Raw genomic sequence first — 20,492 nt, 5'->3', positions numbered from 1 at the left:
ATTTTCTAATAAGTAATTTCAATTTTCGAAGATACCCTTTTTTCACGGATCATTGAAAAACACCCAAAGCCGAAAACATAATTGTTTACGTATAAATTTATAACCTCAATTGATTCAAAATATAACCTATTAGTTAATTTAATTTTTATTTAATTCGGTTAATTCTAATTAATTAAATTTAAATAAACAAATATTGGTTACGTACATTAAAACACTTTTTGAAAGAAGTAAGAAATTTTTGTTTAATAAAAGAAGTTTTTGTTTCATTTTGTTTAATTCAAAGTTAACTAAGATAACTTTTTTTTAGTAATTAACTTCTTCGAATTCGTTTAATTTGCAGAAACACAATGTCGGATGATGAAGATCTAATTTATATTAAAAAACAAAAAACCATTCATTATGGGTCGCTGGAAGAACAAGAACGAATGCGACAAGCGGCTGCCGCAAGTAAAGCAACTGAAAATTTGGAAGATACAGATATGGTTGTTTCAGTACCTAGTCCACAAGTTCACACATCAAATGGTATTACATAAAGCCGAATAATTTTAAACATAGATTTCTTGGGACCTAGGTGTGTTTATGATTTCCTCTGTAATATTCCCGTGTCTATTTTGTACACGCGTCGAATAAGATTCTGAGGAATTCATGAAACTTTAGAAAATTCTGTTTTATATCATGCGTATATGTACTATACAGGTTGATTTTTTAAAAAGTTTTCACTTTTATATTTTGAAAACAATATGGAAAAAATGAAAAATTTTTTCCCAAACCTCAATTATTGTATCTGATTTTACGGTTTTTTAAAGTTAAAAACTTAAAAATAGCAATAACATGAAGGACATTTAAATAATTAACTCTGTTAGTTGTTATCTTCACTTGTTAGATAGAAATTTGAAAGTCAGGGGGAAAAAGTCATTGGGAGAGAAATAGATCTCGATTCGAAAAATAAATATCGAATCAAAAAATAGAAATTTAACCTTCTAATTTTTACTAAAATATCAATTATATTTAAAAGTTTAGTAAACTTCATTTAGAGTTGCAAAGATCTCAGTTGTAAAGTTGTAATATTCAAATTTAATTGACAATTATATTTGTTTAGAATATATCGACCTCGAAGATGCAATGTCCAAAGATAAACAAGCCTTACTTGAAGAATTTGAACGACGAAAAAAAGCTAGACAAATCAATGTATCTACGGATGACGCCGAGGTTAAGAAAAATTTACGGCAGCTAGGTGAACCAATTTGTCTTTTTGGAGAAGGACCCGCCGAACGAAGACAACGGTTACGAGACATTTTATCTTGGTATAATATACGATTACTCTAAATTTAGTTGTCAATTTTTAATTTTAACAAAAAAATAGTCTAGGTGAAGATGCCATTAAAAAGAAAATTGAAGCTGAAGAAGAAAGAATACAGCAAGAGAAAGATCAAGAAACAACTTGGTATCATGAAGGACCTGAATCACTTTTAACTGCACGGTTATGGATTGCAGATTATTCATTAGCACGAGCTAAATTACGATTAGAAGAAGCACGACGAGACTTAGAACTTCCTGCTGCCACGCGAACAGCTCGTACTCAAGATATTCAAAAGAAATTAAACGCAATGACAATTTATAGTAGTCAAGTTGGCGATACTAGGCCAATTTCATATTGTAGTTTTAATCCTGATTCTACAAAATTAGCTACTGCATCCTGGTAATAATACTTTTAATTTATATGTTTTAAAACCGGATGAATAGTTTACGATTTAATGAATTTTTTTTATTATTAGGAGTGGACTTTGTAAAGTATGGACCGTACCGGATTGTGAATTAATTCAAACATTACGTGGACACACATGCAACGTTGGAGCAGTTATTTTTCATCCTAAATCTGCTGAAACTGAAAATATTGTGTGCACAATGGCATCCTGTTCAAGCGATGGTTCTGTAAAATTATGGAGTTTCAAAAGGTAAAAAAAAGGTTATTGTTGCTGACGGTAACTTGAATTTTAAAAAGTATAAGATTAATTTTTAGAATTTATATTCATCTAACGGGTGCGCCAACTTTTATTTCGGTATGTAAACATTGAATAACTATGAAAAAATCAACCGATTTCTGTATATTATTCAATTTGGTTCTTTGCAATTTATTTGGACTAGTTTTTGAATACAACATCAATACAGCTGAACGACTATTTTCGATGTACAGCGTCACTATTTCGATGTGAAACGATTCATGGTTAAAATAGGGAATATTCATGTATTTTTTTTATGTTTTTAATTCATTGTTTACACCGTTATGACAAAGTAAAAAATATATACACTGCTTAAAAATGCTGTATTTAAGTGTAAAAAAATATTTAAAATACATTATAATTTTGAGATATTTAAACGCAATTTTTTGACGCTCTCTGTTGATGACGTATAAGTACGTGATCTGTCAATTTTTGACAGTTCAATGTATAATTTACACTTAAAAAAAATGAATTTACAACACAGAATTTATACTCGTTATTATCATGTTTTCTAATAAAAAGCCGTAGGATAGTATAATTTAATGAAATACCATATAAAATGTAAGTAATTAATATCATACAGTATGTCAACAAATTTGACAAGCCCGTGCTATGATGTCACGTCCGTATACAAATTTGAATTTCCGTTTTAGAAATTTTTAAATGCCTTCACTGAATTTGTACTTTTATTAATTTTAAGTAATTAAAAAGATATTAATTACTAAAATAATGGTTTAGTTGAAATGTCCAGTCATAAAGAAAAATATTTGAACCAAATTTAAATTTCATGAATATTCCCTATTGTACTGGATTGTGGTTTCAAAAACATGTCTAATCAACTCAATCGGTTGAACGAAATTATTACAATATCAAAGCCAAATTTATTTAATATTTACATACCGGCATAAAATAATGGCATAATGTTTACATAATTTCCGCAAACAAAATAGGTTTGGCAAAAGATTAAGTACTAATGTAATATACAATTGAGTATATATACCTCCGGTTGATTTTGACAATTAATTCGGTTAATTGTTACATTTGTATTTAAGAGAAACTTTTTTTTTATAGTGAAGAACCAATAGCAAATATTGAAGGACATGAACCACATCGTGTTTCTCGCATACAGTTTCATCCATCAGGTCGATTTCTTGGAACATGTTGCTTTGATTCATCGTGGCGATTATGGGATTTAGAACAATGTACTGAAGTATTGCATCAAGAAGGACACTGTAAAGCTGTGTATTGTATGAGTTTCCAGATTGACGGGTCTGTCTGTGCAACAGGGTATGTAATTTTATTTTATTTTCAATATCAAGGCTGTTTTTGGTTAAAAACTTCCCAAACTTACCTTATTCCTTCATAAAATAAAAATTCTCCCTTTAAAACTATTTTTTATTTGCCTAATGCACTGTAATGCTTAAATTTTTTTACAAAGTGGGTTGGATTCATTTGGTCGTGTTTGGGATTTACGAACAGGACGATGTATAATGTTCATGGAAGGTCATTTAAAAGCCGTATATGGAGTTGATTTTTCCCCCGATGGCTATCATATTGTAACAGCAAGTGAAGATAACACATGTAAAATTTGGGATTTACGTAAACGTGCTATTGTTTATACAATACCAGCGCATACAAATTTATTATCTGATGTGAAATTTCAAAAAACTGGTGGACATTATTTGGTTACATCCTCATATGATAATACGGCTAAAATATGGACAAACAGAACATGGCAACCATTGAAAACATTATCTGGACATGATGGTAAAGTGATGAGTTGTGATATATCACCCGATTCACAATATATTGCTACGTCTTCGTATGATCGAACTTTTAAATTATGGGCACCCGAATTTGTTTAAATAAAATAATATGTTTAAGATAAAAAATTGCGTTTTATTTATTTTTAATAACAATTTAACATATATAACAGGTGTGTGTTTTATATACAGATAAAAACTTAACAAAATGTTGGAGAAATTTCCAGACTAATTTCTTTGAAAAATTTTATGCAGATTAACGCCTTTAAAAATTTTTTCCTTTTTAAATATGTCGTCGTTTTAGAGATAATATAAATTTAGAAAAGCGTTCCCCAAAAATTATCGACTATTTATTTTTATATCCTTGTTCGAAAACAAGGTAACCATAAAGCTCAAAAAAAAAGTTTGAAAATGTCTATATTAGTCGAAACATGTCATAATTATCTGAACTATTAAAGTCTGTAAAATGTAAAAGTGGCCAAGCAATGTAAATTAAGCACTGAATTATTTCAAAGATATTTAAAGAAGGACCTCAATATCTTCAGAAGTTTTTACGTGATGAATACACAGGCATTATTACACTCAAATACATTCTATCTAGTGTGAGTAAATATATTCAATTAGATACTTTCTACCTGGAAGTGGAACATTTTGGAATCTTCTATAATCTAGAACATTCATATTCCAAAAAAATTAGTGTTAAATTTTCGTTAAATGATTCAAAGTGTTATTCTGTAAATTTTTCTCATATTTTGTAAATTATGTTCTAATACTCACATTTTAGCAATAAGAATTTATCCTGAAGATGTTATATTACGCATTTGACGAACAGCCGCCACTAATCGTGCCGAACATTTAGTACTACCTGTTTGATACTCTTCAGCAGGTAATCTTAACAGAGTTACCAATTGCTGTAGTTGCTCCGATAACGATAATCCTAAATCTCCCAAAATATTACCAAGATATTCTGGAAAAATGTTAAAATTGATTTGATTAAAAGTTAATTTAGTATTAAGATCTAATTTATACCTATATCGGTTGCTAGTTGTTTATTCGCTCCACCATTTAATTCGGCAATGGAAATAATATTGTCACAATAAGTTTGACACGTTCCACGAGCTACTATTGATAACAATACATCAGCAAGACCACCTTCTTCGTCGGCAACTGATGATGAATATTCATTGTCAGCTGCCTTTAATGCAATGCGTAAAGATGAATTATCTTGTAATAAAAATGGCTCCAAATGCTGAGGTAATGTCATTAAATATTGACCAATCTAAAAAAGTTGTGAGTACTTGAAAAACATAATGCTTGCCTGTTTGTGTCGCTTAGGAAGCGAAAACTACGAGTTATACTTAACGAATAACGACAGTCATGTTATCGACCAAGAATAAAAATTGTTCCTCTCATTAGTTTAACTTATGCTGCACGGGCGAATAAAAATAGGAGAAAATTTAAAGAGCCTGGTACTTTTGATCCTCAATAAATTTGCTCTTTAGAGTGGCGCATTTTGATCACTCTCGGAGTTAAGTCTGAGTGTGAAGATTCCTTATGGCAGCGGTGGCGAATCTTTATGTATCAAAGTCCCTTTTTTAAGAAATGTTTAATGAGGCCATAGACGTGTCGTCAGATAATTTTTACTTCCTTAATGACGTTTCTTACGCAATATCGAGAAAAACTAGTTAAACGTGCAGATTTAGTGACGCCAGTGCTTTCGTCAAAGTATAGCTATATAAATCAAGCGGATCTATTGTTAATTTTTTGTTGATCTGTTACATTTCCGGCCAGTTTTAACACTATTTCTTTTATTGTGTTTCTAGGTAGAGAAGTATCTTTGATGCCCTGGATTATCTTAACTTTATTATCAAAATCATCAAAGAGTGAGAGCACACATGCTAACCAGGCTTCCTTCAAAAACTCTTCCTCTTGAAAAGGTTTACTATACCGAGTAATGACATTTGCAGCCGAGTAACTTGCCTTGATTGTATGATAATTTTTGCAACATATTTAATCATAGACGTCGACTGTTTGCAGTTGTAGTCTACGAACTACAATAACAAACGAGTACGCGTTCGTTCATAATATAATACTTCATAGTGAATTTTGTGAACGGTGGAGTGCCCAAAATATTGTTTCCATGCTATTGGTTCGCTATCCCTACCCTATAGCTAAACTAAGCAATAAAACTATTTCCTTTACCCTCTTTCCGCACTGTTTTCCATGTGAGAAATAGCTAATTGCCCATTGCGTTTGCCAAATTTGCTTGTCGCACTCAATGGGTAAACATCACTTGTTTTGTGTAATTATTGCCATAATAACTAACAACATACCTGAGTAATATATTCTTGTGGTGTAAAACTATAATCAGGTAAATCTGAGTGTAACACGGTCGGTGGATTTTTCGACCAAGCTGGTGCCGTTTTCACTAATTCCAATTGCACAGTAATTGGTGCGAATATAACTTGATACGTTGTATGATGAATATCATTACATAATTTTTGTACAGTCATATTAACTGAATCCATAAAAGTCATTTCACTTAGTAAACTTTTCAACAATGATTCGTGTTCTTTTTGACCATTTGTATCCAGTAATAAATACTTATATTGTTTAAAACAATTCTCAGATATTTTTGAAGTTTCTTGAATGTTAATTATTAAATTTGTTTCAAATTCTTGTAAATTATTTAAAAAGCTACCGGATGTTTGTAAAAGTGTTACACAAATTTGAAACATATTCCAATCTTCTTCAATACCCTTGGCACGATCAATTTGTCGTAGGGCTATACGTAATAGATCCACAAAGGACGTAAAGAATACTTTTAATGCATTTATTAAGCCACAATAACCGTAACCTTCACTAAATTGTTTACAACGTTTGTTTGCAGCATTTGCTAAATCAAATATTTCTGGTATTGACATTCCTAACTTTTGTATTGTTTCTGGTAATTCTTCTTTGATGCATTGTAAATTATTTAATTGTTGATTTAAGTAATTTTGTTCATAGTTACCGTAATTTTTTATGTAAATCACATACGGTGAAAATATTGCCTTCGCTAATGATTGTAATAATTCTTCTGAGCATGTTTTATCTGCAAATAAAATTTGGCTTGAAAAGTACAAATGCAGTTTATAATATTTTTTTTAGCCGGTTACTTCATTCTTATCTACGAAACGATAGTTTAATCAATTTTTTACATATTATCCAATCGAATCAATTTCAAAGGTATCGCTTGAAAAAATTTCTCTGGGATATCACTCGTTTTACACGATTTCAGTTGATATCTCAGAATCTACTCTCCCAATCGTCAAAGGGATCCAATTTATATATTCTTATTTTCTAAGGATTGGGAAAAATTTAGAAAATCGCAAAAAAGTTCATCCTAATTTGATTAAACTTCGTATCCATAGTAATTTTGACCCAAAAAATACAAAACACTAGTGTACTTAATCGTTCCTAAAACTCTGTATGAAAACCTTCTATTTCAAACCGTAATCGCTTTAACTCTTTTAAGTAGCTGGTGTAATACGTCCAAATTAAGTAATCATTTATAGTGAAAATCTAACATGAAAAATTTATACCTCCATTGTAAATCACAATACAGAGACTAATTTCTAAAATGAGAGAGATTTATAAATAAATTTCAAATAAAAATACTTACTTGTATCAACATGTTCAATAATTGTATACAAATTATCAGCAAATTGTTTACTAATTTGTTTTAATTGCATTAATAAATCTAATTTATTAATTTGTTGTTTTAATGCAGCATCAATACATTCATTAAAACTTGGATCAATATTTAATAATAAATCAGTATAAATTTCCACTAATGTTAGTATAACTTTATTCGATGGAAATACTTGATTACACCATTTGATTTGTGAATGCCAATGTGATAATAGATAATCATAATAATTATGCATCCAATGATTTAATGATTCATCTTGATCAATTTCTAATAAATTACGCCATTTTTGTAATAGTATACCTTTTTGGCATTTATGATAATATTTTAATAATTGTGGTAATCTACCAATTGATTTAAATATTGTGACATATTTTACAGATTGCTCTAGAAAAATTAAAAAACTGTATTATAGGCTTTGCATAACATTAGTATCCGATCGAAATTTCAATTTATTCCAAAAAAACTTTTATCGTCTAGGTGTCGCTAACAATCAAAAATTGAAGAAAATATTACAAAAATTGACACCGATTTAGAAAAAAAAATTTGTATGCTATTCATACATTAGTATCCCACCGAAATTTTAATTTAGGCCAAAAAACTTTTATCGCTGTGTAGGAGTCGCTAACAATCAAAAATTGGGGATAAGTGAAATTTATAAAATTTAAAAAACCCGGGCACATTGTTTTTTCTTTTAGCTTCCTCCAAACTGATCCGATTTTCTTAAAAAATAGCTAAAAACACTCTTCATTAAATTCAAAATACCTTTCAAAAAAATTCAAAATCGGTTCATTCATTTAGGAGCTACGATACCACAGGCAGACGGTCAAACTTATAACACCACTCTTGTTTTGGTTCGGGGGGTTAAAAATAGTACAAAAATTGTCCCCGATGTAACAATTCCCCCTCAATATGATCGGCTGCGATTCCGTTGGAAATGTGAGCCATGTTGAAATAATAATTAAATTTATTTTAACCTCATTAAAGTATTTTAAGTTTAGATTTTGGGGTATATATGTAAATTTTAACATATCTAAATGTTTCAGTTTTGGCCCAAACCACAATAAATGCCGAAAAACCGTTTTAATTTCGGCGAAACACTACATAAAATATGAAACATATTTACCAATATTTCCAGATGTAAATGCTTTTACCAACAAAGGACTGGACATAGCCTCAAGACGATTTTTCAATCCTTCCAAATGTAATTTACGTTCTTCATAATTTGGTGTATTGACTAAAATTTTTAACGACGATTGCATACTAACAATTTTTTCAGAAATTACATCAATATCATTTGTTTCCAATAAATCTTCAATTTCATTCGCTAAATGTTTCAAAAAAGTTGATTATTATTTTTTTTATAAAGAACGTTTATTCGTTTTTGAGTTATCGTGTTTACAGACACGCGAGCTATCGGAAATGAGCTAATTAAGTGATTTTATGAACACTTATACCAAAATTTTGTTCGTATCATAAAATTTTCTAAGCGTTACAGACTTGGGATTAAAATAAGTATACCTTGATACATATCCGATATAACGGGTGGGCCAATTAGCGTTTTAAATTTGAACTGTCTATTTTTCGACATTATAAACATCAAATACCATTCGGGAAGTGGTAGATATTTAGTAAAAGTCTAAAATTTATGAAATGGGTGCCTATTCGCTAGATGAAAACCGGGAAACTTTTTTCCAAAGTGGTGAGTCTTCAACCCAAAATGTGAGAAATTTGGCAAAAAACATGTACAGACAAAAAGTGCTATCAGTTCAATTTGTCAAGCGTGTGCGTGAAACTGACACGTTGGTGGGTAAATCAAAACGTCAGCGTTTATTTCCCGCGCGTTCAACCGAAAATATTGCTGTTGAAAGTGTTAGTGAGAAATGTGAAAGTGTTTTTCATCGAAAATGAAGATGAAACCGCCATAACCATCAATGGTGAGCGGTATCGCACGTAGCGCCGTCCTGCTATATTTTTAATCAAAACCTAGTAACGAAATAACTTTCTTACATAATATCACCCAATTATCAGCTTCATGTAATCCCCGTTTAGCATTCTCCAATCGATTTTTCATGGTATCTAAATATTCAATATCTTTTATAGATTGTCCAGTGTTCTTTTCAACGGATGCTAATTCTTCTTTAACATGTGCCATTTTATCCTTCAAAGCTAAAGCTTCAGTTTGTAATAGCTTAGTTCCATGCATAATTTTTGGTAATGATTGTAAAAGTTCATTGCTAGTTTTTTCAATGTTACCATTTACTTGTGCCATATAATTCTGAAGTTTAGTAACCAGAGTTTGTACAAATGCCTAAAAAGAGGAAAGATCAAAATTTAGGATCCGATTTCAAAATTCATAAAAGGTGTTTTAAGAATGTCCAAACGATAATCATTCAATTTAACTAGATAATACAAGTAATGGTCAAGTAAGAAATAAAATTTGCTTACTTCCTTATTGACTTCTGATTCTGGTGTTTTTAAAATTTTATTTATCCAATCTTTTGCATGGAAATCTTCATCATTAAAATCAGAGAAGTCCTAAAAGAGATTCAATTAAAGAAAAAATTTCGAGTAAAAAGTAAATTATGTTTAATATACAAACCATTTCGGACTTTATTGCACTTATCGTTTGTTTTGTTTTGGTCGTTTTTGACACATATTACGAATACGTATCTGTCATATTTAAATATTAAGAGAATTACACAGATGTCACTGCTATAGCGACGTAGCGCATTCGAGAAAAAAAACGCCGTTCCAAGATGGAATCGACGGAGCAAAAGGGGTGCGTGCGGAAGTATTAGGCATACAATTTTTTTATATGCCATAGAATTATTCCCAAGTACATATATTGCCATAAAATAGCGTTTACTGAACTTCAAACAATGTCATCGTGAAGCCTGCGTCTGAAAATTTCTCTTTGGGAAACTGGCAAAAATGATGCATTTTTTTTACAGAACTCCAAAAATAGACCTTCTTCATGAAAAACGGAAATGCTTTTTGATAATTTTTTATGAAAATATAGGTTGAGTAGAGCCTGTAACTCAAAAATTACGCATTTTTAACAGTAAAAACACTATGAAAAAAATTGTTAAAAAGTCACAATATTTGAAATATTTTAAAACGATTTTTTTTGGCTCCACCGCACACGTGATCTGTGATGTCAATCCGACAAGCAATGACAATAAAACAGTGTCAACAGTTGTATTAATATATCACTATTATCATCTTTAAATGACGTCAAACCAACCTTCGTGTAACATCGTGTGTTGCCGGATCGTTTTCGCCATTTTGAATTTTAATGATTTTCATTGTCTGTTTTCTCGGTCATATGGCTTCAAAAAAATCGGGGGAAAAAATTAGCCCATTTATCAAGACATTTACTTTCATTAAAAAAAAAAAAAAAAAGAAAAAAAATGTGAAAAAGGTCTATTAAAACTACATTTCAAATTTTTTTCTTTCAACTTAAAATATGTAATTTTTTTGCATCATTTCAATAGGGCTTTTCATTTACAAAATGATTCTTTTTTGTTTCGTACTGCTTTCAATCAAGTAACAACATATCTTATATTTTCTATCCTTGCCAAAAAGCGCAAGATAAAATATATATAACTTTCTTAGTTAGAATAGTTTTTTGATAACTGTCCGAAACAAAAGCAAATCGATGAAAAGGTCTATTAAAGGTATCATTGTAATCAAATAAATTGATCAAACTCTGTATTACTATTGTCATTATAAATAGCAGGTAAACAATATTGAACATTATTTTTAGAGAGGGATGTATATGGAGATACACACTCTTGGTAAAAACCCGGCAGTGTAGTCTGTGAACGCACACTAGTTATTTTTATAGGATTTTCTGTTGCTTTCAGTAACTTTTTTTTTAGTGAAATCACAACGCATCGTATGTAAATCTAAAATATGTCATTTTAAGATTAATAAGTGATATTATTTTGTAAAATAATGATAATGTTAAATTAATAAGCGAAAAGTCATTTGTCTTAAAAAAAAATAAACAAAAACAATAATGGTTTCCCAATTATCTCGTCGAGATGTCGACGATTTAAAACCATCAATTGATAAATTGGTGGTTAAAGTTTTGGGTAATAGTGACATATCTGTAATAAATACGACAGTAAAATGTTTACTAGCTGGTTATGATAAACATAAAACAGAAAAAAAGTTAATGAGTTTCATTGAAACAAGGAAAGCAGAAAAATTAACTGATAAACTATACGATTTGATCGATGATTTTACTGGCGTAAATAAGTCACGTAAACGTGTCCATGAATCTGATACAAAAGATGTTGATGCCAAAAAGCATAAATCTAGTTCAAAACGTGATGAATATTCAGCGAAGGACAAAACGGAAGAAGGCAAGAGTAATGGACATAACAAAAGTGATGAAATATTATCAGCAACAAAAATCAAGCAGATGATGGTAAATGCTCAAAAAGAAATTGAGGAAAGAAAACGACAGTTAGATACTATTAAAACTACAAAAGCCTCTGATTCTAGCAAAACAACATCATCAGGAAAACCTGTTGTTCCTCCATCAGTGGTGTATAACGTACATAATAGTGGGTTAATTAATCGTGGCGATGCTGAAAAGGCTCGTAAAATAGCTCAATTGCAAGCACAAATTCGGAGTAAACTTTCATCTGGAATACTGGGTAACACATTATTAACAGCTGCATCCGACAAACCAACACCATTGATTTTAGACTCTGAAGGTCGTACCGTTGATATTACTGGTAAAGCAATACAATTAACGCATGTAACACCAACATTAAAAGCGAATATACGAGCGAAAAAACGTGAAGAATTTAAAGCACAATTTAGTGATAAAAATGTGGATGATTATTCTGAAGCAAAGTTCTTTGATGATCGTATTGGTGCAAAACCAGCTGTTAGAAATAAAAGAGCGCTACGATTTCATGAACCGGGAAAATTTCAACAACTTGCTGATCGAATTCGTATGAAGGTAATAATAACAATAATAAAATTTAAAAAGGATATCGCAAATGGGTTCCTAGCACTTAGATGAAGGGGTCCTCTGTGCACTCATTGAGAAAAACCTGTCACCCGAAAGCGAGACGTCTTCGGGTAAGATATGCTATTTTTAGCGGATTGAGCTATAGGATTCTGTCGAGGTCAGACGCCACGCAGAAAATCCACCGCTTCTCCGTTGAGATTTCTGCTCGGCTTGTTGGATCCAAGATTTCAGACCCAAACATTCTGAAAATGATGCCCTGCCTGTTTGTGTATGTGCAAATAATATGTATGCAGGTTTTATTGTCTTCCATGTAGGCCGCCTTACAAGTGGGATAATCAGAAATCTCCATGTTATGAAGGTGGTAGTTGTATATCTCCATGTTACGGAAATAAATTGAATTCATGTGACCCAAAAGTTCGCATATTTACTGGATAGTAAATTATCTAAGAGTCACACCACCCTTTTCGACAATAAATTTCAGGAAATTTGTGAATCAAAATTAATTGGACTCAACTAACTTGGCCTGAGTTCACCCTTTTTGTATCACTGTGTGTGCTTATCCTTGCCCAAAACTTTTATTTTTAAGTCAAATTTCAAAAAGTTTGAAAAAAATGAGAAGATTATTTTAACATTAAACTTGTTTCAACGCATACCACAGTTTTCCCCTTAAATTTTCATGAGAAATACTGGATGGCGATTGCGAATCATTTAGAAATATCAATGACTGAATGGACAAATTTTCATAATAATTCCAAAATATAATCTCAATCGCCACCCTAGAAAAAAATTATATACAGTGTGTCCCCGGATAGAGGTAACTATACTTGTAAATTTTCTTATTTTGCATTTTAGGAAAAAAAGTCATTCTTCATAAGAAGTTTTGCTTATTATGAAAAGTATGTAGGAATATTTAAAACTTCTAAATAATGTACAGGGTAGCCAAAAATTTGGAATCACTATTTTCATTTTTGGTAAACTACCCTTTGTTTTTAAAAGTTGACAAAATGTTACTAAAAAAAGTTACTCGAAATTAACAATTATGATTCCGAGAAAATAAATTTTCTTTTTAATTTTCTAAACTAGTCCACAAAAAAATACACTCTCGAATAGTACATGTTAATTGATTTATTATTATTTTCTTTCTTACGTTTTTTTATAATTAGATCTTTTGTTCAAATAAAAAATGATGCTATAATTAAAGTACACGGATCTTCTTGATATTTTGTATAGAGTCATAATTGTTAATTGCGAGTAACTTTTCTTAGTAACATTTCGCCAACATATAAAAAAGAAGGATAGTTTACCAAAAATAAAAATAGTGATTCCAAATTTTTGGCTACCCTGTACATTATTTAGAAGTTTTAAATATACCTACATACTTTTCAGAATAAGCAAAACTTCTTATAAAGAATGACTTTTTTTCTTAAAATGCAAAATAAGGAAATTTAGAAGTATAGTTAACTCTATCCGGGGACACACTATATATTTAAATATTGTTTCGAAAATTTAGTGAAAAAAGGAATACTTTTCAGTCCCCCTCTGCAAGGTAGAAGCTAGAGGACCAAGACTGCCAGTTGAATCAACTTCCGTTGTGCTACTGAAATTATTCCGAATCAAATCTTATTACTCCGAGAATATGAAAGAAATTAAATAATTCGTTTTTGTCGATTGTCATAACCAAACTATTATGGTTTTGTATCCAATTATTTCATCTGAAAGACCTGTAGAGGACCCAAATCTTAATCCATCAGTATTTTATGGTCTAAAAGGCTATGTGCTGTAATTACATAAATTAAAAAATATTTTAAAATTTTAAATTGCGGTTAAAAGATCGATGCGGCCTTTATCGAAACTCATCCTTTGCTTGTTATAAAATCCTTTTTGAATTTTACTTAAATATTCATTGTTTTTTTAGGCTCAATTAGAAAAATTACAGAATGAAATCTCACAAATAGCTAAAAAAACGGGAATATCTTCAGCAACAAAACTTGCATTAATTGCAAAACCAGAGAGTTTTACTGAAGATATTCCAGCAATGGAATGGTGGGATTCTGTAATTCTAGTCGATGATTTGAATAAAATGGAAAATGATAAAATAGCAATTAAAAGATCAGCGATTAGTAATTTAGTGGAACATCCGACACAAATGCGACCACCAAGTAATTTTTTTTTTTTAATTTTTACTACTAACGTAACTTTAAGGTTTTGCAGTCATTACCTCAGTATTCATTTAATAAACTATGTATAGACCTTTTCATTTTAAAAATTGATTACCTTTTTAACCGACTTCAAACAAAAACGGAGGAGATTATCAATGCGACTGTATTTTTTTTTTAATGTTTGTTACCTCAAAACTTTTGACTGGGTGAACCGATTTTGATGATTCTTTATCTGTTTGAAAGCTGGTGGACACAATAATTTTAACTACATTATATTTCGATAAGTCGATTTCATTTTGTTAAAAGTTTTTTTTGTTTCGGACAGTTTGTTAAAAAACTAATTTGATAAAATGAATAGCAATTATCTTGTATCTTTTCGACACAATAATGAAGCGTAATTGAAATGAAAAGGTCTATTCGCTCCATGAATTTATTCTGCGGTCATACTAGCATCAAAACTGACGCACGTTTCAACGTGTATTTCAGCAATACATTGCGTTAAATATAGCTTTCCAGACTCATTTCAATATCAACGCACGTTACAACTCAAATTAAACTGTGTAATTTTAACAAAAGTCGGTTCAACGTGCGTTTAAATCGATGTTAGTGTGTCCGCAACCTTAAGCCTACTCTTTTTTTACCGTAGTCAAATGAAAAGACAGTTATTGAGGATAATGTAATTATAAAAAATTTAAATTTTTAGCGGATCCTCGTAAACCAGTTTATATGCCTGTATTTTTAACGAAAAAAGAACGTAAAAAATTACGCCGACAAAATCGTAGAGAAATGTGGAAAGAAGAACAAGAAAAAATTCGTTTAGGACTTGAAGCACCACCCGAACCAAAACTACGAATATCAAATTTAATGCGTGTATTAGGTACGGAAGCTGTTCAAGATCCAACCAAAATTGAAGCACATGTTAGAGAACAGATGGCAAAACGACAAAAAGCACACGAAGAAGCAAATGCTGCACGACAACTTACAACTGAACAGAAACGAGATAAAAAAATTCGAAAAATTAAAGAAGACACATCTTTAGGTGTTCAAGTGGCAGTTTATCGTATCACTGATTTACATGAAAATGCTTCCAAAAAGTTTAAAGTTGAAACGAATGCGAAACAATTATACATGACCGGGTGTGTTATGTTGTTTAAAGATTGTTGTGTTGTTGTTGTGGAAGGTGGTATGAAACAACAGAAAAAATACAAAAGGTAACCTTTTTCTTTTAAGTATTTACGGAAACTATCGGAAACTATAAAAAAACTTCTATAGTTGAATATATGTAAAGGTATGAATTCATTTCAGATTAATGTTGAATAGAATAAAATGGGAAGAGGATATTGTGAAAAACGCTGACGGTAATGATGAACCAAATAAGTGTGTATTAGTTTGGGAAGGATCAACAAAACAACGAAATTTTGGTGAAATTAAATTTAAAATTTGCCCTACAGAGAAAATGGCACGTGAACATTTTAAAAAGCATAAAGTTGAACATTACTGGGACTTAGCGTATAGTGGTGCAGTGTTAGAACAAGCAGATGATGTATAAAATTTTTGTATTAATTTATTTGAAATTAACAATGCTTTTTATTTCAGTTTAAGGATCTGTATAAATAAATAAAAAATATCATTTAATGAAAATTATTTTTAAATGCTTTAATAATTTTTTTTCTTTAGAAACCTCATTTTAAAATATAATCAGCAGGGATGTTACGAATGTAGATTTTTTAACATATACACGGAGAATATTAAATAACTCGAATATTCGAATTAAATTAACCGTGCTAACAGAAGCTTTAACCAATACTAAAATTATTTCTTTGTAAAATAATTAAAAGAAAGCAACTAAGCAAAGCCACTTTTTGTTGCTTGAATTTCTCAGGCCCAGCGTACACGTTTGAGATTTTTAAGGATACAAATTGATTAAATAGGAATGAGACTAATTTGCGACCAATTTCAAATCTGTTGCGTATCAAAATAAAGACTAGATGATTTGCTTATTTAATGATAATATGATAAATTAGATCAGTTAAAAATCATATATGCAGTAAAAGAAGGGATGTGTAATATTACATATTATTACTCTAGCAAGTTTTTTTCTACCCTACCCTTATCTTCCTTATTTCTTTATCAAATTGCATGATCTACCTCTCATTTTCAAGCTAATTATATTTAGGTTTGACGAAAAATAAACTCACGGCCTGAAAATCTACCGCTTAGGAAAAACACGCTAGACAAATAATTTGAACGAAAAAATATCATAAATTTAAATAATAAGTTTATTAAACAAACATGTTAGTTTTTACAGATGCTCTCCTAATACTCTAGACACTTAATTACTATTTTTAATAGGTATATGTTCTCCTAGTAATCCCAGAGTTTATCCATGACATTTCATCTCAATGTAAGATTTGAGCGGAAAAATTATTTTATAACATTTTTATTTATTTTGGGGGGGGGGGGGGGGAAGGTTATGATAGAAACCAAGGCTTTGACCTTGATCGTGTAATTCTGAATTTCAAATAAATAAACTTTTAAAAAATATATAAACCTTTATTGAATAATATTTAATCATCTGCAGATATAATAGTATTTCCATCATCACTAGTGAAAAAGCTATAAATTTTTTTACTCATTTCTGGTCCAACTTTTCTTTGAAATGCAATAGGACCAGCAGTTCTCCTGATTAATAAATCCTGTAGTAAACGTTCACCATCTTCTGGTGTGCAATTTTCATATGCCTATAAATAAATTTATAAATTTGATAAGACCTATAAATTATTATTCGATATTTTAATTCTTCCCGTTTCTAATTTTAATTCATACCTCAAATAATGAATCTGGACTTGGATACTTGGATGTAATTGCTTGCACAATTTCTAAACTTGCTAAAGTAAATTGCATTAACTGTTGTTGCCAAACTCTTTGGAGTCCATTTCCATCTTTATCAACACGAACACAATCTCTATTCGAATTTTTAACAAAACAATTCACTTGCTCTTCTTTTGATCGCTTCTCAAATCTACGAACAAACATTAATTACTGCAGCTCTAATATAGACTTTTATTTCTGTTAAAAGGAGATGGGCAACTTTTGATTAACTTCTTTTTTAATCAATTTTAATTTCACTTTCAAATTTTGTCATAGTATCAAGTCTAGTTTTAAATTTTTATGGGTAATATGGCCAATTCGGCATCAGAATTATCCCCAATTGCTGATATTAAAAATTCATATTAATGGTTTTTTCCACTTTCATTCGATTTTGAATTTTTCACATAAAACTAATGAGTAAAAACTAAATTTCAACCATAAATTAAAAAATACCTACTTGAATTGTGCTTCTGCAATTGATTTCGTGAACTGTAAAACCATATTATTTAAATCTTCAGGCGTTTCCAAAGTTCTATGATTTATTCCAGCTAATATTTGCAATTCAGTTAATTCTGATTCTAATACTTTCGGTGAAATTTTAGGTGTATTATCGTAAATAGTTTTCTTTTTTGTATTTTCATTCTTTTTACATTTCCAATGTCTATAATCCCAAATATTATTTAAATTTCTCAATGGATATGATCGGACGGACAAAGTTCGTACTAAGCTAAGTTAGGCACTCAGAAAATCGAACTAAATTTTCGACCAGGACAGAGTTCTTTCAATGAGTTCAGAACCTTGCAGATACTTCATCTCAATAAACATTTGACGCAATTTTTCTTAGTCTGCCAATGGCAAAGAGTACTGTACTCACTACTCAGTCATTTAGACGTTAATGTTTTTCTATTCTGAAAATCTAACTTAACTTAATAGGAACTCTGTTCGTCCTAACACACCCATCTTTCGAGTATTTAAAGATAATAATTAAATAATTACTTAAAATAACGTTGCAGCCCATAAAGTCCAAGTGTAACTTTTTTATTTGATAAGATTGTTCTTTTCTCGATAATATAATTTTTGAATAATGATTTTTCAATTAAATCAACAATTTGAATCCAATTTAAAATTAAAACTGCGTAATTTTCATCCGAATATGTTGAACATATTTGTGCCTTAAACATTTAAAATATGTCATATAGATGTTATAGTCAAAGGTCTATTCATCAAATATGTACGCAAGATAGGAGGAGGCAGGAGTTGTACTGCGGCGTAACTATGTAATGATAAGGCCATATTGAATAAACGTTTCAATCATAAATTTGGGGTCTAAGTTAGAAAATAGTTACAGTGGTTCTCGTAACTATTTGTGGGCCTGGCAGTGTATCACGACTACTGCAGGAGCTGTCACAATGGTGACGAGGAGACAATGTCTCATCTTCTCTGTTACTGCCCAGCTCTTGTCATGAGGAGATGGACTTACTTGAGCCAGCCTCTCTTTGACGACCTCTCTGACCTAAAGTCAGTCGACGTCTAAGCCCTCCTGCTGTTCTTGAACAGCTCCAAATGGTTTATGGAGCAGTGGCCGGGGATTGACCAACCCATTTACGGTATCACAACGGACCCTATGGTCTAAGTGTGTCCCACCCCAGGACAGCCACCCAACCTAACCTACAGTGGTTCACATTTTTAGTCAGTAACTGTTAAATAGTTCCCATTAAATACTTTTTTATACCTTTGCAAAATATGTAAGATCAATTCATAATTGAATTTTAGATTCCAATATTTGTTTTATACTCCTAGAAAGTATGCTTATAGATTTGGCTGAGTCGAGCTACTCTCTCTCTTTAAATAAAAGTTTCATTTAAAGTCAATTGGTGTACAACCACCCTTTATTTTGATTGAAATTTAGGAATCTTTATCCCTAATCTTTAGGGATTAATAGTGATACTTACTTGATCATTTTCATTATCAACAAATTGAATTTCTTTGGTCCATGTAATTATATTTGGAACGGGTTGTGAAATTCGTTCATGTTTTATATTGGCTTCATCAAGTACATTTATTATAGAAATACCAAATTCACAACCGAATATATTTTCATCGATTTTTACTGTAACAAGCTAAATATATCAAAAGCTGTATAAAATTATCAAGATACTCTGATGCGAGCTTATATTAATATAAATTTACCTTCAAACATTCACCTTGTTTAAGATTATTATTAACCTGTTGTAATGCATTTTTCATTGCTTTTGCATTGTTTTTTGAATCTATTAATTTTTGTTTTTTAGATTTAGTATCTTCTTCTTTCTCCATTATTAAATTTTTAATTTTTTCTATTTTTTGCTTTTTATTTCATACTTTTTATATCGAAATTAGCTAAGTGTCAAATTCAAAATTTAACCGCTCTTTGGTGGAGGGATGGGGAGCTTTCCATAGATTGTGCAGAGGTTCGTTTGTGGCGATGTTATTTGTCAAGTGTGTTAGGGTGTGTTCTAAAATTTGAACCAGAACACTAACCACGGTTTAAAACACAACCTACCTATATTTATAATTATTGCTTAATCCTATAAACAGATAAAAGTGTATTCTACCCATATTCTACCATGTTGGGAAAATAGACCTTTTCATTTCAATTACGATTCATTATTGTTTCGGAAAGACAGTATTTAAGTTGGACAAAAATACAAGATATTTTTTATTCATTTTACCACATTAGTTTTTTAACAAACTGTCCGAAACAAAAGGTAAACACTTTTCACAAATGAAAAGGTCTATAGTATTTATTTACTATCTTTTTAACACTTTTTAAATATTTAAAAACATACAAATAACATAAAATATTAAAATTGACCACTGCTCTTTGCGAAAATATCATCTCAGATATTGCATACTATATTTTCATCTTCTTGACTGTATTCATCTGTTGCCTTTGCTTCCTTCATATAACTTCATGTTTTGAAAAACAGGCAAACCCTAGATAACAGGGCGAAATTTCTACAACACTGCCCAATA

General features: G+C 30.5%; 4 protein-coding genes across 6 annotated transcripts; 2 read left to right on the top strand and 2 right to left on the bottom strand.

The window, feature by feature from the left end:
* Nucleotides 1-168: 168 nt before the first annotated feature.
* On the top strand, nt 169-3,886 carry LOC123299207 (U4/U6 small nuclear ribonucleoprotein Prp4). Of its 2 annotated transcripts, XM_044881504.1 has the most exons (7): nt 169-227; nt 341-522; nt 1,100-1,304; nt 1,364-1,699; nt 1,776-1,955; nt 3,072-3,287; nt 3,439-3,886. In XM_044881504.1, exons 2-7 carry the CDS (start codon nt 348-350, stop codon nt 3,863-3,865), a joined length of 1,539 nt encoding a protein of 512 aa, XP_044737439.1. In that variant the 5' UTR covers nt 169-227; nt 341-347; the 3' UTR covers nt 3,866-3,886. The 2 variants fall into 2 exon arrangements, with proteins under 2 accessions (XP_044737439.1, XP_044737438.1); XM_044881503.1 differs by lacking the exon at nt 169-227 and having other exon boundaries at nt 328-522.
* Nucleotides 3,887-4,153: 267 nt separating this feature from the next.
* LOC123297421 (conserved oligomeric Golgi complex subunit 7) lies at nt 4,154-10,128 on the bottom strand. The gene is made up of 8 exons (XM_044879072.1): nt 10,057-10,128; nt 9,903-9,992; nt 9,465-9,765; nt 8,581-8,781; nt 7,428-7,841; nt 6,097-6,857; nt 4,793-5,042; nt 4,154-4,730 (listed from the first exon to the last, which is right to left on the bottom strand). Exons 1-8 carry the CDS (start codon nt 10,057-10,059, stop codon nt 4,558-4,560), a joined length of 2,193 nt encoding a protein of 730 aa, XP_044735007.1. The 5' UTR covers nt 10,060-10,128; the 3' UTR covers nt 4,154-4,557.
* Nucleotides 10,129-11,426: 1,298 nt separating this feature from the next.
* On the top strand, nt 11,427-16,184 carry LOC123297464 (U4/U6 small nuclear ribonucleoprotein Prp3). 2 transcript variants are annotated; one of them, XM_044879132.1, is made up of 5 exons: nt 11,427-11,782; nt 11,828-12,435; nt 14,363-14,606; nt 15,310-15,817; nt 15,912-16,184. In XM_044879132.1, the coding sequence occupies exons 1-5, from the start codon at nt 11,479-11,481 to the stop codon at nt 16,153-16,155; spliced, it is 1,908 nt and encodes a 635-aa protein (XP_044735067.1). In that variant the 5' UTR covers nt 11,427-11,478; the 3' UTR covers nt 16,156-16,184. The 2 variants fall into 2 exon arrangements, with proteins under 2 accessions (XP_044735067.1, XP_044735066.1); XM_044879131.1 differs by having other exon boundaries at nt 11,427-12,435.
* A 989-nt stretch (nt 16,185-17,173) lies between these two features.
* LOC123298806 (crossover junction endonuclease EME1) lies at nt 17,174-19,793 on the bottom strand. The gene is made up of 6 exons (XM_044880903.1): nt 19,668-19,793; nt 19,430-19,597; nt 18,474-18,649; nt 17,935-18,138; nt 17,433-17,628; nt 17,174-17,347 (listed from the first exon to the last, which is right to left on the bottom strand). The coding sequence occupies exons 1-6, from the start codon at nt 19,791-19,793 to the stop codon at nt 17,174-17,176; spliced, it is 1,044 nt and encodes a 347-aa protein (XP_044736838.1).
* Between the last annotated feature and the right edge of the window lie 699 nt (nt 19,794-20,492).

The sequence above is a fragment of the Chrysoperla carnea genome, chromosome 4 (genome assembly GCF_905475395.1).
Source record: "Chrysoperla carnea chromosome 4, inChrCarn1.1, whole genome shotgun sequence".
Lineage (NCBI taxonomy): Eukaryota > Metazoa > Arthropoda > Insecta > Neuroptera > Chrysopidae > Chrysoperla > Chrysoperla carnea.
The sequence above is the reverse complement of the archived record's forward strand: the minus strand, read 5'-3'. Positions and strand labels throughout refer to the sequence as shown.